The 17153-nt window shown below is 42.9% G+C and overlaps 1 protein-coding gene across 1 annotated transcript in view; it reads left to right on the top strand.

The window, feature by feature from the left end:
• The window catches only part of LOC124606118 (slit homolog 2 protein), a 627832-nt gene extending 613432 nt beyond the window's left edge, over positions 1–14400 (top strand). The window contains exons 7-8 of the mRNA XM_047138082.1: positions 5301–5440; positions 10698–14400. Of these exons, the coding sequence (XP_046994038.1) occupies positions 5301–5440; positions 10698–10990 (433 nt within the window). The 3' untranslated portion in view covers positions 10991–14400. The remainder of the gene's footprint in view (positions 1–5300; positions 5441–10697) is intronic.
• Positions 14401–17153: the final 2753 nt, after the last annotated feature.

The following is a 17153-nucleotide window of genomic DNA, read 5'->3' as shown; positions in this document are numbered from 1 at the left end:
ATCGAAACTCCTTTTTCTACTTTAGTTCTCGTCATTCCACTGCTTCTTTAAGGAAAATTAGGGTTTCACTTGTCGTCAAGGGGAGGTCATTAGAAACGGAGGAGAGGCCCTTATAGGGACGGAAATCTATCGCGTCCTTTCAAAGGAACCACTTCGGCAGTCGCCTTAGGCGCTACACAAGATCCAAGGTGGGTGGACGGACGGGAATTTGGTCTGCTGTGGTCCTGAATGCAGTCCACTGCATCAACCCCTCAGCTCGCCTCTCTTCTTTTTGCTCACCCGTCTCCTGACTGCTTTGATGTGTCCGGCTACGCCTTCCTCGCTCGTGCCAAGCTCCTCATCTCAGAGCAAAACTTGCCCCCAATGTCCAGAGTAAAGGAGACGTTTATAAAGAACGTTATTACAGATCGAGAGGTCCCGGAAGTCGCCAAGTTTTATCAAGTGATCGATGCACTTACTACGTGGTTACCTGCGATCGATTTATGCGTCTGCCCAGCGTGATTGTGGTATTAACGAATATGCCCTCGATTTCAGTGTACAGTTTTCTGCCCAAACAAAGAAATTCATACAAGTGATGGTGGAGCGTTCCTTTCCTCGGATAGTTGGCAATCGCCGAGTTTCTAATTGGTCTGTCTTTGTGTTTTACTAATCACAGCTGATCTGTCCTTGTCCCGGTGATATACCATATAAAGACCAAATACACTTCCCCTAAGATTTGTGTTTGTATCCTCATGCCATGTGCGAAGTGTGCAAGATCTACATTAATGCATCCTTTGTGTAGCATTTTGCGGTCAAGAGGCTGCGACACACATATTTACCTGCCACACGCCTGCTTTCTTTGCCTCGAATGACGCGTTAAGGTATATGGGAATGCAAGTCAGTACTGCCTAATTTTCGGAGCGCGTAACTACTTAAGTAGTAATCGAGTGATGTTACTTGCAGAAAGGACCTCTGAACACGCCTACAGACAGAGTGCTCTCCTGCTACAGGAAGCCACTGGGCTGTTCTCCAATAAGACTTATCACTACTAAATTGTGGTCATACGCATCAGCACTGCACCGTCAGTGTCTTCCAGGATTTTTTCCACTAAGCAACTAACCACGACAATGATTCGAGATCTCAACCGCCTGTATCGATCACAAAGATTTACTAATAGCATACAAAGTTAGCAAACTCTGCATAGAACCTAGGACGAGTCGTGTGTCTCTAGCTTTAACTTCCGGTAGTAGGTCAAAACCATTCCGCCGAAAAAACACTAAAGGCCATTTCGTTATTCTGCCCACTCGTGTTGCTGAAATCGACTAAAGCCACTTTAGCTCTATGAACTAAAGCAGTAAGAAACATGGTCGCCTTAGAACTTGGTATCTCACACTTTGTAAACTATTTTGTTCGATTATTTTTCAGCCACTAAATAAACATCTTCCAGAAACTCACACTGACATCAACTGTTCATTTTTCCAGAGAGCATCAAACTTAGACTACGTAACTAAGAGATCGCCTTTTGACCCAAAAAGGTCTTTCAGTTCGGTGCCGAGTGTGCGGAGGGAATCGCACCAAAATGAGACACAGTTTTTGCTGAAGTAATGGTTAGACGCAGAACCACCATTTTTGAAACTTTTTATTACTTAAGGTCGCTCACTGCGATGGTATTTGGAAATTTAGTGTCTGATATTTCGCATCATGGACTTATTGCACGGTTTCTCTGTTCATTCAAGGCTCGTGGCAGCTGTACTTGCTCATTTTTTACTCATTAGATTCTACACGTATCCATGCACTGATGTCCTCACACTGCAGAAACACGTAACACAACCTTAGTGAACTCAATATTGTTTTTGAGAGTATTTTGTACGTCACAACTCTTCCAATACTTTTTTATCTCAAAACCACGTAAAATATGTCCGTGAATTTGCAGTTGTCACTGTTTTCTCAAAGTGTCGCAATATACGATGGTGGAGATCTATAACCAGAATGAAAAAATTCAAGCATGGCACTCCAGAGGTAACATCAATGTAAACTATGGCCCCTGATCTACAGCCAGTATATAGTACTCTCACGAATATAAATAACCAAAGTCCACTAACACAAACGAGTCTGGGGCCAGGCATGGTTGTGGATTTCATTGCTGATGAAATGGAGAGTGCATTGAAGATATATCAGACCCATCGGAGCCACCTGAAAAACCCAGTATCGTCTTAATATAGATTTGCACCAGGATCAGGACCTGTTTTAACAGAAATTGCTTCCGGTAAACCATAAACGATTAACATTTAGATGCAAGCAATTGTCAATATTTTATTTCCCTCCCCACACTCGGCCTCCAGGAAGTAATTACTAGAGTTATTGACACATCATAACAGTGTCATGAATAACAAGGTTTCACATAACAACTGCCTAAAAGCTAAAAGACATTCGGAGAAAGGTGGTATACTAGAGGATAGAGCATTTAACAAAGTTTTTATTCATTACAAGTGCCATGGCGTAGTTTCAAAGCGCGCCATGAGAAGGCAGGTGTTTGAGAACGCGTAGACAGACCATCTCCCCTGTAATGTCACCTAGAATTAGTTCTGGCCTGCAGATAGGATACTCAATGAACAGATATCCGAAGGAGGCTGCTGTTGTTATGCCTTCCTTGTCAGCAGAACTAGGAGCGACCTCAATGAAGTGCCCGCACATATTGACGTTTGTCGTGTCACAAATGGTGCCTATATTGAGCAACTCTGAAGTGAGTTAGAGAACTGGACTGATGCTCCTTATCGATACTTGTTACAGAACGCCTTTGCAAATGTTAGGAACGACCAGTTTTTTTTTTTTTTTTTTTTTTTTCGGCCGGTGTGGCCAAGCGGTTAAAGGCGCTACAGTCTGGATCCGCGTCACCGCTACGGTCGCAGGTTCGAATCCTGCCTCGGGCATGGATGTGTGTGATGTCCTTAGGTTGGTTAGGTTTAAGTAGTTCTAGGTTCTAGGGGACTGATGACCTTAGAAGTTAAGTCCCATAGTGCTCAGAGCCATTTGAAACATTTTTTTTTATGCTCTATCCACTGATATCTATATATTTTTTGTACCTACCATAGTTTTTGTGTAGTCGTCTTCTGCAACGTTGGAGGTACTGATGAATAACGCTGCAATATGTGACCTTTTTAAATATACTTGTTTCAAGAACCATTATCACTGATGTCCCTACCAGATGCTGATGCTTCGTAAAACTCGTATTGCAACGAGTATCTCCGATTTCGTGACTTCCATATGCTCAAGAAATGAAAGATGAAATTACTGTGCGTGAAACAACTGATAGTGACATTCATACTTCTCGTCACAAATAATTCACCATGTTTTTCGGAATACGTAGCAATTCCCGAGAGTGTGATCAGACAGGAATCTAAGAGCACAACGTAAATTACTGCGATTGAGACTAGCAGCAATCGTCTTTGTACTTTAGCTTGTCACAAGTATTTATCCGCGATCGAATCGTCAACAACAGTAGGCAGATATGAAAGGTTCCCGCCACAATATTTTCAGACTATACCACCATATAAGAAACATTTTGATTCATCAGATGCATGTTACAAACTACAACGAACTTCTATAGCTGCACTCGCCACACTCTCTCAAAAAGGCTATTTTTTAAATTTTGTTTTTATGAACCAAATCGTTGATGTATCATACAGGGAAGTAGACTATTCATCATTTGGATCTCAAGGAGCGAGCACAACCACAAGCTATGCATCATCTTATTCTTTGACACTCTGTTAAACAATTTTTCGGGTTCTTGGAGATGTGTTCCGTCTGTGCAACTAATTGAAGGCAGTTTATTCCCATACGCGTTTCACCTATTTAGTGCGTGAAGCATCATCACGAATACAGGAAGCGAAACGCGTATGGCAATAAACAAACTACCTTCAATTAGTTGCATAGACGGTACATACCTCCATGAATTTTGAAGGAACTAAGGAACGACGGAAAACAGGAAAAATGACGAATTTTTCGGGTGTTTCTATAGATGTATTTGTACAATGTGGTACAACAATCCATTCCTAACTCATATTCCCAAGCGTAAAATCCAAAACAAGACGTCAATGTGAATAAGAATAAAATGACATAATGCGACTTTTACGACAGTTTCCAGAAGACAGTCAACATTCTGTCGTTATCACGCATTCATGGAAGCCCGTGGTCAGCGAAATTTGAACAGTATTACGTACTCCAACCACGCTTTTCGGTACTGTGAAGAATACCACGCCTGTGTCAGCTGCTAGCCTCTTCGAGTTCGTGCCGCTGTGGCGCTGCAGTGCGCATGTGCGGATCTGAGGCAGATTGATTCTCATTGGTTGGCGCGAGAACTGACAATAGCGTTACGGTTCGCTAGGACCGTTCGGCATTGCTTTCGAAATGCGTACTGAATAATGTTTGGGGCCTGTTTCGAAAACAAGACCGTTCGGTGCGCTCGCATACAGAACCGATCGGCAAAATGGCGGAAAGATACAGAATAGGGCCCCAGGAGTGATGGTCTGGGATTCCATTTCTTTCCATAGCAGCATGGCTTTAGTTGTCATCAGCAGGACCCTCACAACACAGTAGGACGTCGAAGATATTCTTCGCCTCATTTCGTTCCCCTTCACAACAAGCTATCATGGACTTATATTTCAGCAAGATAATGCCCATCCGCACAAAGCGAGTGTTTGTACTGCTTGTCTTCGCGCTTTCCACACCCTTTCTTGGCCAGGAACGTCGCCGGATCCCTCCCGAATTGAGAACGTTTGTAGTAAAACACCATTTGGACAAAATTTAGCATGATATTTCTCAACAGAACATCCTACAACTCTGTCAGTCAATGCCAAGCCGTTAATAATTGCCTGAATAAAGGCCATAATTGGACCAATGCATTATTGACTTACATAGTTAGTGAAGCTCTTTCTCTTGAATACATCATCCAATTTATTCTGAAATTGTAATCACTCTTTTATTTTTACACGTACATCACATTTACCGATATGCATCCCATTCGGATAATTCCTTCGTGGCGCGTCGGGTTTCTTTTTATGAGTGTATTTTTCCCTAAATAACACAAATAAAATTTTATGTTTCCAGTTACTATTACTTGTTATGATATTTTACCGGCCACTATATGCTCTTTGTCTGCTTATACAATATACGTTTTTCTAGTCATATGATGTACCACATGATTAATAAGCTGCAGATTCTATGAAATGTAAATTTAATAACTGATGAAGAAGTGAAAATGTATAATCTCTCAGCCGATAAAAACACGGCGCATTAATTAATGGACGGCTGTTGTGTTTCAGCATCAAGATATTGCCTGCCATGGTCTTCGACAACCTGAACTCGCTCGAGACTCTCAACTTGCAGAACAACAAGCTGACCCACATTCCGGAGGAGGTCATGGAGCCCATCATGGATACCCTCCGCGTCGTCGACATTATGGGTATGTGCTGCACCCACTATAAGTGAGGCACGGAAAATATTTGCTTTACATATCCATTTTTTCAGTTATCATATATTCCACTTGACATCGGCTATCATTCCAGCTGACGCTATTTGTCGGACTGTTGTCCCATTTCTTCTTTTTTTCTCACTAATCTAGTAGTCCATTTCTGTTTAGCACTCTCACTTCCCTACTATTCAGTACGGGAGAATTTGAAGTTTATTCACATTGACACTGAGGAAATTTCACTGTATGAAATTTTGCTTAGCCCCCGGTACTGCTATGAAGTAGCTAATCTGATTTAGAAAACCAACAATAGCAGGCAGGATATTCCCTGTACTAGCTGCGTGCACCTCTAAAACTGTCTTCCCATGACGCTTTATGGAGAAGATAAAGCCGCAATCGGTTTATCAGGTTCTACAAAAATGATAGCACAACAAAGTTTAGGATTGTTTTAAGTTGTTGACGTGTCTTTCCAGCGAGAAAAATAGCTCACTTGTACTGTAACATTTGTCTGTTCCTTGACATTCCTACTTCGGATCATCATGATGAAATAACATTCAACATACACAGCTGCTGCTAATTCACAAGTCTCTTGGGCAGTTTGGCTAGTTTTTTCATCTCAAATGCTAATGGAATGCACTACTCACTATTAAAAAGAAAGGTAATTCGTTATGTATGCTGGAACAGAGAAGATTTACAATAACATTTCTTTTAAAAGATAGTTCAGTACAATTATTCCATCTTAATACAGATCTGCAGTTGAAAAGTGGAAATCAAAATAAGAAAAAATTTCCAGTGACCAATGGACACTCATTAGTCTGTCGGACTACACCGAGGTGGAATCGCTTTCGTCAAGAAGGGGGTACAAATCTCCGCCTACCCTTTCTTATTTATGCCTTCCGTTATTTGCCTAAATCGCTTCTGGAGAAAGCCTGGACGTTATCTTAACACGCTATGCCTGCTTCCTCAGTATACATTTTTCAACACAAGAAATCCTTTGTTTAAGTGACCACAGTATCGACGAGACATTAAGCTGTAACCTGCCTTTATTTCCGGCCAAGTGCATTAAATATATACCACTGAGGTTCTGCTTCCGCCCGCGTTACAAAGTCTGTACTTACAATCCAGATAAGTAATTCATCATTTCATTAAGTTGTGAGCCTGAGAACTGCTAGGGAATGGCATTATAATATCTTGGTTCGAAATTAATTTACAACAAAAATTTTAAGAAAGCGAAATTTTTTATTTCGCTAATTCTAGTCACTGCGGTACAGCTCTGATGACTTATATACATAAATTCCGGTAATGCTGAACCCTCACACGATGCTTTATTGGAAAGGAGCGTAAGTGCATCACTGGCAGAGAAACTGCATCAGGTTGGAAAACAATTCTTCTCCTAATTCAGTTCATAAAAACTATAGATTTCCCTCGCAAAGAAAATGCAGGTTTTCTATTACTATCAGAAAAACTTGAAAATAGCGCCCATTAAACTGTTTCGGGTAAAGCTGGGTGCTGACCAGCAGCGGGGTGGATAACTATCTTCTGTTCCCTCGTCGTTAAAGGCTGAACCGAACTGAACTTATTTACAGCACATGAAAGAAAATGGAAATACAATTTCATAATGGTTTTAAAGTGAACAATACAAAAAGTCTCTGCACGTCATCTTTTTATAGATGGTTGCAAGACTCGGCTGTTCCATAGAGGATGTCAAATTAAACACCTTTCATCCGTCTAGTTTCCAACCTTATTTTATTTGGCAACCAGTTTCAGCGTTTTATTACGCCATCTTCAGGCCCCTGACCGACGTGTAGGGCGAATCTACCTCGGTTCTGATCACAACAGGGCCCAAAAATACTGGTACTAGTAAATTTTTGCTATTGTGATCAATTAAACCATCACCTGCGGACTCACCACGCAGTAGTAAAATGCTGGAACTGGTTGCCAAATAAAATAAGGTTGGAAGCTAGACGGCTGAAAGGTATTTAACTGGACAACCCATACAGAAAGTACTGTGTAAACTGCATTATTGCCATTATTACCCCCATTATTATCCGGCGTTTGACATCGACTACTGGATAAATGTTGCTTCCAGATATCTTCTCCCATTTCGTTCAGCTGCGCACGTCCAAGTTGCTCTCGCGTGGTTTCTAATTTAATTATATATATATATATATATATATATATATATATATATATATATATAATTAAGGCTCACCGCCCATTTGACCATCTTCTTCTGTGCGGATGCACAAACAGTACCTCATCGCTTACGGGAATCGGCAAAAAGCCGCGAGTAATGAGTATGATGGGCAGGGACACTACGAATATAGTGCGTGACAATAAGTTGGGAATGTGGGTCTCACGGGTGGCGTGCCAAAGATAAGTCCCTGCAGTTGGACTATCCTCTTTGTCCTCGGTGGCTTGGATGGATAGAGCGTCTGCCATGTAAGCAGGAGATCCCGGTTTCGAGTCCCGATCGGGACACAGATTTTCGACTGTCCCCGTTGACGTATATCAACGCCTGTAAGCAGCTAAGCATAATTTCTTTATAGAATAATGTGGTGCACATTTGTAATGATGTAGAGCAGACAATAATAGAACAAAGCCTGTAAATAAAATTCTTGTGCCAATTATGATTCTTGAATGTTGTGCTATGAAGTGGAATTGACGCGAATATATTCTTCAAAACTGGAATTTCTGTCTCAGTTACCTATTATTTTTAGTATTTTAATAATCCTGCTCAATGGTGCGCACATAATATTAATTTCAATTTAGTTCTGCTAACCTCCAAACCTCCTACATTATAAGGGAGAGTATTGCAGGGTTCCTGACAGCTAGGGGTCCAAAGTAGGCGCTAGATGTGCTGCATGGTGTAGTGTCGAAATTATATTAAGTAAACATTCCAAGCCAAAAAGTAGCACCACAAAGGAATTATTCGAATGGGACGGAAATGGGTAGATGTGATGTACGCAATGAGACAAAGAAGATCTCCACAAATTGAGCGAGTCAGTAACGCCTTGGTCCACCTCTGTTCCTTATACAAGCAGTTTTTCGGCTTGGCGTTGATGGATAGAATCGTTCGATGCCCTGAGGGATATCGTGCCAAATTCTATCCAATTGGCGCTTTGATCGTCAAAATTCTGAGCTAGGTGAAGGACTCTGCCCCTAATGATTCAAGCGTTTTTAATTGGGGAGAGATCCGGTGACTATGCTGGCCAATGTAGAATTTGGAAAGCACGAAAACAAGCGGTAGAAACTCTTGCCGTGTGCGGAAGGGCATTGTCGTGGTGAAATGTAAGCCCAGGATGGCTTGCCATGCAGGGGAACAAAACGGGCAGTAGAATATCTTCAACATACTGCTTTGCCGCAAGGGTGCCGCGGGTGACAACGAAAGGGATCCTGCTATGAAAAGAAATAGCACTCCAGACCATCAATATCAGTTGGGCCGGGCCGTGTAGAGGGCGAGAGTCAGGTTGGTGTTTCACCGCTGCCCAGGGCGACACGCTTTCGGTCTGGAATTGTCTTCAGCGAAGATTCCCGATTCGAACTGTGCTCCGATGACCAACGAAGACTTCTCTTGTCTTCGTGCTTGCCAAGTCCTACCTTGGCCAGCGTGGCCGCCGGACCTCTCGCGGATTGAGAACTTTTGGAGCATTATGGCCAGGGCCTTCCAACCAGCTCGGGATTTTGACGACCGACCTAACGCGCCAATTGGACTGAATTTGGCACGACATCCCTTAGAAGAACATCTGGAAAGCCTATCGATGAATGCCAAGCCGAATAACTTTTTTCATAAAGATCACAGATGGAGTGACGAGTAATTGATTGCTCAATTTTTGAATAAATAATCCAGATTTTCTGAAATTGTTTCTCTGTACATGTACATCAAAACCACTGATTTCTGTCGTATTCGGGTAACTCCTTCATGGTGCGTCGTTTTTTCCTTCTTTTATTGTGGTAACAATAAGGCTTGGTAGTGTTATGGTTCCAAACTACGGGATGCTGGGATAGTTTAACAGAATATAGTTGCGAATATATGTAACATCCTTCTTTTTCCTGACATTTTCCCTTACCTTCACAGGGTCGGCATCCCTTAGGAGGACATCAGACATCTGTCATTGTTACTGGTTGCCGGATGTATCCTCCCAGACCCTCCGACAGAATTTGTATCTGTCGTGTTCAGTGTTACCCATCGGTGGAAGTGTGTGGAAAACCACCTGAAACCCATATCCAGGCTGGCCGGCACCCCGGCCCTTGTCGTTGATGTGTCAATAGTCGGCATAATATCCTGATTCCCGGGACTTGTGTGCTCGCAAATGTCAGTGCCGTCCAAGAACTGACGTAAACCACACCGTGATGCAGAACGCCTCTCTTGTAGCGTCTGCCCACTGGAGTTGTGTTCACAACCTCTTGACTCTTTTGCGCTTAGGTCTACTCAATGGACATGTACTAAAGTGCGTTGCCCCACTTTGTACGTTTCATTTCCATATTCTGTATCGTCCATATATGAAACTGATCCCATTCGGACGATCAATATTCAGGTATGGGTCAAACCACGTTTGGTAAGCTACCTGGTTGTCGGTTTGCGCTTAAGACTACTCAATTAACATGTACTAAAGCGCGTTGCCCCACTTTGTACGTTTCTTTTCCATTTTCTGTATCCCCCCTATCTGGAACCGACCCCAGTCGGACGAGCAATATTCTGGTATTGGTCGAACCATGTTTGGTAAGCTACCTGGTTGTGAGTAAACAACATTTCCAGAGGATTAGTCCATTGACTTTCAGTCTGACACCTACCTTACCTGCAGTTATTCTTATATTGTCGTTTCACTTTAAATCGTTCGGTATGCATACTCCTAGACGTTTTATAGACGTGATTGCTTCCAGCTTTTGTTGGATTGGATTGGATTGGATTGTTTGGGGAAGGAGACCATCGGATTAGGGAAGAAGGGGGGAGGAACTCGGCCGTGCCCTTTCAAAGGAACCATCCCGGTATTTGCCTGGAGCGATTTAGGGAAATCACGGAAAACCTAAATCAGGATGGTCAGACGCGGGATTGAACCGTCGTCCTCCCGAATGCGAGTCCAGTGTGCTAGCCACTGCGCCACCTCGCTCGGTCCCAGCTTTTGTTGTCCATTGAAAAATGTTGTCCATCGTCCCTGACAAAAATTAGAATTTTTTAATGTTTCTGCACGTGTGCCGAATGTGTGTCGGCTGTGCCAGCGACTGACGGGCCGCCGCCTCTGTGTTGCAGACAACCCGCTGATATGTGACTGCGAGCTCCGCTGGTACAACGATTGGTTGCGGCAGCTGCGCGACCGCGACGACGCGGCGCTGCAGAACAAGCACACGCTCTGCACGATGCCGCACGAGCACCGCGAGTACAGCATCCGCAATATGCCGCTCGACAAGATGAGCTGCGTCGGCAAGAACATGGGCCAGACCGCCATGACGGGCGGCGCTCGCCGGGCGGATGCGCAGCGGACGCCGGTGTTGACAGCCCTGGCGGCGGCGCTCGCCGCCGCGGAGCTGGCGCTGCGCGTCTAGTGTTCTCCAGTGACGTCACCGCAGCCGCCGCTGTGGTCGGACGCCCTCTGGAGGGCCAGAGATGCCGGCCGCTTACCCGCACGGACCCGGCGCACGACCGCCTCTGCAACAGTTTATCCACTTCCGCCTGCAGTTATTGTTGTCGGAAAGTTGTATTTCACCATCCGATGACTCAATAAAAAAATGCAGTTACCAACTATTGTCTCAGTGGAGTTGAGCGTGAGTTGAATGGTCTCCACTGGCATTCGTTGTTTATAGGTACGTCGAAATATAACAGAACAACACGTTTCTTTCAGAATACCGTACATGTTATCTGGGAATGCAGGCTTTCTCGGCGAATTTCGATGGTGAACTCCTCTCAGCTCATCAGCCGAGATAAGACGTCGTTCTGCGGCAAAGTTTCGACAAGTTTTCTACTCTTTATCTTCAGGCCTGAGGATGACAAGTAAGAAACTTGTCGAGATGTACCCGCAGAACGATGCCTTCACTCGGCTGATAACCCGAGAAACCCTCATCAACCATCTAAGTTTCTTCTGTTCGAAGACGTCGTCAGGTGTCTAGAATATTTGTTTCTAAATCAATGATCACTTCTAAACTTCTCTCTTATAGATCTACGTTATTCCTAGCGGTACTTACATAAAAGATCCAATTTCTCGGCGTTGATGAGCTGACAGTAACACACTTTAAATTATTTTTGAGACGCTAAGAGACTCTGCAGCTACCTTGTTATTTTATAAGCTGACGTACCCGTAACACTTTCAGGTGCGCTTATTGTTTCTGTAAACAACAGTAAACTTTCTGTGTCGAGGTGTAGCCTTTCTAATTTTAATACTCTTCCATAGTTGCCACGCACTTATTTACGAGCTTCAGTTACGAGTTCGACCTGATAATTTTTTTAAGAGCGGCTGTATGTTTCATGATAACGTCTAAACACTTTCATATAAGAGCACAAGTAATTCGAAAGATGATACAGCTCTAACACATCTAAGGTAGCCAGCTGAACAAACGAGATATAAATGTTGGCGAAAACTCGTTAAACTAAGCGTATTGGATCATCGACTATGGCTTTTGAATATTGCAAGACAGGAAACGATTACACCAAACGATGTTGTTCAGCTATATCTTGACGTACCTTCAAATAAACCACGACTAATGTTCTGGCTTATCTGACGTGAACAAGTCTCGTAGAGGGTCGTGGACCGTGGTTCGCGCGGGGAAGTGTTCCGGCAGTTGAAAAACATGCGTCTCCGCACGTGCATGAAATTTTTTTTCTGTTCTTTTTCGCACGTCGGAGCACCGTTAGCTGACACGAAATGCTCTTTACTTTACATATCTTAGCTGGGCCGCTGGCGAACGGCGCGCGTCAGGAGCTGAGACGCGCGGCGCTGGTCAGCGGCTACGCTTGCTACTTATATGCACGAGGATCTGATCCATCTGTGAAATGTCATACATATCAGACTGTTCCTATGATTGCTGGGTTAGTGTACCACTGTTATGCGTAGCCGTTTACAAATCTATTTCCTGTTCTACACCGTTTTCTTAAGCTCTTTGAACAAACAAAAATGTGGAAAGAAAAGAATGAATCGTGCATATCATCTACAGTACTGTATATTTTCTAACTAAATAGTTTAGAATTTTGTTTTGTGAGTATCTTAATGTGGACTGAAAACTATTTCACCGTCAGCTAACAGGCTGAGATATGTGTGATGTCGTCAACCTGTTAAAAAAATGGCAATTGTGTTTCTCTTTGACAGTGACCAAATTAATTTCTTGTTTGTTTATTGAAGAGGCAATCGTCAGGACGTAGTCATTAGTATTGTGACTGTGTAACGTGACAGGTTGTCACGAAGAGACTAACATTTACCACAGCATAGGGAACATTACCATGGCCACATATAATTATTTGTAGTGTTACATGTATCAGGATGAGTGTAGAATGTAAGGAATCACAGTGAGTTCCGAAGCCGTATCCTGCCTGGCGCTCATAGCTTTCACTTCCCGCCCTTGTTGTTACCATATATGACGCCACTTGGCTACAACGTTGGAGTCACTTCTGTTGCTGGCTTATCATAGAAATTACTGGAACTTACCGGCAGGAAAGAAACAACACTGATTGTTCTTTTAATAGTTAGTTCAGGAGACCACACAAAAAACTAAATCGTAGCTCATTTCATGGTTCTGCTGTCAGCAACCTAGCAGCTACCGTGGTCGTGCCAGGCTCTATCTATCACGCATAAACGTGAGAGAGAGCCTGATGGTACACCAAGACAATGGCAAATACACCACATCCTGATAGCCCCAGTAGTCTTTGGAAACCCGGTCAACTGCCTTCCCATGTGAAATTACCTACGTACGTCGTCCTAAAAGTCATCAGTAGTGAGTGACAAATGAGTGTCATCATCAACTCTTTCTTAGTTTTTCACTAGTTTTCTCACTATCCCTATCCTCTCTGTCTATTACAGTCTCCACGCACACATGTACCGCAATCCTCTCTGAACTTAGGCAGTCGTGTGTTTGGTGACTGCTTAAGCTCTCTGTATGTTACATGACCTCGCCTAGTGCGACCGTCTACTATTCAAGAAATTCACTGCACGACGTATCTACAAATCGTGACGAACTCTCAGAAACTGAAAAAAAAAATGTTTCTCAGCCCGACGTTTTTTTTATCTATAGCTTTTCTCGTGTAGAACTGGCAATTTTAGCAAGCCATTTACCCATTTTTCTTGCAGTAAAGATTTCATTTTTACCATTTGTTGGTCGTGATATTTATTGTTCGTGTAGCCGGGCAGGACATCCGTGCAGTCTTTCGAAGAGGCAAACGTGACATTGCTGTTCAGTGTTAGCACAGCATGTCGTATTTAAAGGCAGGGGCTACTTCGCACCCTGGAAGCGGGGAACTCACTACGCACGTATATTTGGTGTTGCAATAAGAGTTATATATACATACATATTATATATATATCTTTGCTGTGTTTTATATTTTATTCACTGTGTACTAGCGTACACAGAATTACTGCACGTAGCGGTATGGAACCATAAGAAAACATATCCTTTGTTTTGAGTCGCCTAAGCTTCCCGGAGTCATCCCTCATATTTTTATAAGAATTCTTACATGTGTCAGGTCGTTATCTAGAATGACTACGGGGAGGGCTTCTCAGACAAACAAATTACATTTTTTACATTTTTGTCGAAAATATAATATATAGAATTATATACATATATGTGTAAGCACATTCATATAGACATGTTATTTGTGCGTATTAATATCTTTATATTCATATGATATGCTTAAATGTTTCTCTCTCACTAAAAGGTACAAAATGTTTAACTTTATTCATTGTAAAAGGCTATGATGTTGCATTTATGTATGTGAAGTAAATTTTAGTCAAATAAAGTGAATATCTAATGGACATTTCTGAAGTTAAGTACAAATTATTTCATCCTAATGTCCTTTTTCTTAAGGAACGTACACATTTTACATAAAATAATTAAACACTTGATACACTGCTTACTAATAAATACTCATTGATCTCAAGCAACTATTTCAGTCACATGATGCTAACACACCGATGTCCAAAATTAAAGCAACGAACTGAAATTTTTGAAGGTTGCGTTTATTTTGCCACAAAACGGTACAATCGGGTGATAGTAAAGTAGAAACAATATAAAGAATACAGAACGTAAACTGGAAGATGCATAGCGGTAGACAAAAATGTTCTTATATGAAGATGGTATCAGTTCTTTTTTTTTTACTATACTGTGGATGATCTTCCACGTACGTAATTATGTTTAGTACCCGCTCCTTAGGCAACGATTGTCCTTTGCTACGTTTCACTGGAGACGGGATCTGCGGCTCTCTGTTCGACAAGGATGATGAACTACTTAGTTCGGCACGTGTTTCAATATCAGATTTACTTGCTAAGCAGTTATCGTCATCGTTGTACTCTTCATGTACATTGTCTGCACAGACGAGCGTATACGACACCACACATTCCAACGACTCATCTTGTAGAAACACTAATATTTCATCTGCCACTTCTTTCTCACTCTGCGAAATTCCTTGGGGTCCTTCCTGACGAAATATCAACTAATGAGACTACTGCCGTAGATATAATGTAATTTTTTCTTGATTTACCGTTGCCATTGTTGTGCTTTGTATCAACACCACCAGCACAGTAGCACTGTTTTGAGTTACTCGCCGACTAAGCGGCTCAACTACGCTCCATAACCTCATGCTGTGCTCACCATTGCATGCCCCCAGCCCCGCCCCCTATTGCCGTTAGCAGCCAATATAGTGGACCGAGCGAGGTGGTGCAGTGGTTATCACACTGGACTCGCATTCGGGAGGACGACGGCTGAATCCTGCTTCCGGCCATCTTGATTTAGGTTTTCCGTGATTTCCCCAACTCGCTTCAGGCAAATGCTGTGATGGTTCCTTTGACAAGGCACGGCCGACTTCCTTCCCTAATCCGATGAGACCGATGACCTCGCTCTTTGGTCTCATCCCCCAAATCAACCTAACCGAATATAGTGGTTGCATGGTAAATAAATATGCAGGACGTCAGACGCCGTGAACATCGTTGGCATTTTGCAACATAGCACTCTAAGGTTCTTTGTGAGAATTCTGGGCCTTGGACCTCCATCATGCACTCACGATTTTTTACTGAGCCATTGCCTAGCCGTTTGACGTGAAAAATAGTGATATAGCACTCTGCTTTTTCACAAGTTCTCAGGACGCTTATTTCTGCCTGTGGTTGCTCGAAGTCCCACCAACTCCACTGGCGTGGCGCCAGCCAATCGCATCTGCACTTGGTGGTAAAAAACGACACGCAAGTAGTCCGTCGGAAAATTTTACTTGCTTTCAAACAAGGGGAAAAGAGAGCATATGTAAAAATGGACCACATTGCTCCCGTCCTCTGCAAATTCTCGGAACATCCAACAAAACTGGAAAAAAAAAACAGGTTGTGTTTTCCTAGGAAAGGCCAACAGTAAAGACTGCCATTCCTCTGCTGAGAACATTCGCTGCGGTGACGTCTTAATGGAGAGTGAGTCTGCTACTACTGTCTTCCTTAGCCGACGAAAGCTGGCCCTCGCCGAGCCACGACGCCACCCCTGCATACATTTGCCATACCCCTCTGCAGTATACTGGATCTGCGTGTTCCACAAGCCAGCGGCTGACCGGGCCGCCATCCGTGCTTCACTCCCATCGCTCCATCAAGAAGTGTGTTTTTCAAGCGAAATCCAACCTTTACGTAAGCCAATGTTATTAATTAGAGAAAAGGAAGGTGATCTGACCCTGCAGTCGCCGTTATAACTCTCTCATTAAATCAGAGAAAGATTCTACTAATCTGACCGGTACTATTGTCGTAATATTAATTGGATTTGTATATCACAAAAAAATAAGTAGACAGGTCAAGGAAGGCCTGACGCTTCACAAAACCTTCGCCAATCTCTTATGAATGTTTGTCACCGTCTCGTTCTCACAATACAGAAGCTCTACTACTGCACATCAGTTCAGATGCACAAATGCAGCAAGTACCTTGACGGAGTGCTACGACAATGCGACTTGGGAAACAAGGTAAGTTAAATTTGAATACAAGTGAAAAGAATGTTTTATGGTTTCCGTGAGTAGCAAAGAGTAGAACAAAAGCTCGATTAAAAAAAAGTTGTTTGTTCATTTCTATGCATCAACACACATGCCTATATCGCCTCCAGGTGGCATTCGGTCTAGTGGCGAGCAGTGGTTACAGCGTCTTGGCCACCAAATAGAGCTGACCACTTAATGGCTCACAGCCATTAATCGACAAATGTAGATAAATATTTAATGATATTTAAATCAATCTGGAAAGTTGTCTACACACATTCCAGACAACATTCCATTAGAACTACTGATGGCCTTGGGAGAGCCAGTCATGACAAAACTCTACCATCTGGTGCTCAATATGTATGAGACAGGCGAAATACCCACAGACTTCAAGAAGAATATAATAATTCCAATCCCAAAGAAAGCAGGTGTTGACATGTGAAAATTACCGAACTATCAGTTTAATAAGTCACAGCTGCAAAATACTAACGCGAATTCTTTACAGACGAATGGAAAAACTGGTAGAAGCGGACCTCGGGGAGGATCAGTTTGGATTCCGTAGAAATGTTGGAACACGTG

Source organism: Schistocerca americana, chromosome 3, assembly GCF_021461395.2.
Source record: "Schistocerca americana isolate TAMUIC-IGC-003095 chromosome 3, iqSchAmer2.1, whole genome shotgun sequence".
NCBI classification, from domain to species: domain Eukaryota; kingdom Metazoa; phylum Arthropoda; class Insecta; order Orthoptera; family Acrididae; genus Schistocerca; species Schistocerca americana.
Note: the sequence above shows the minus strand (reverse complement) of the source record. Positions and strands in the feature narration are given on the sequence as shown.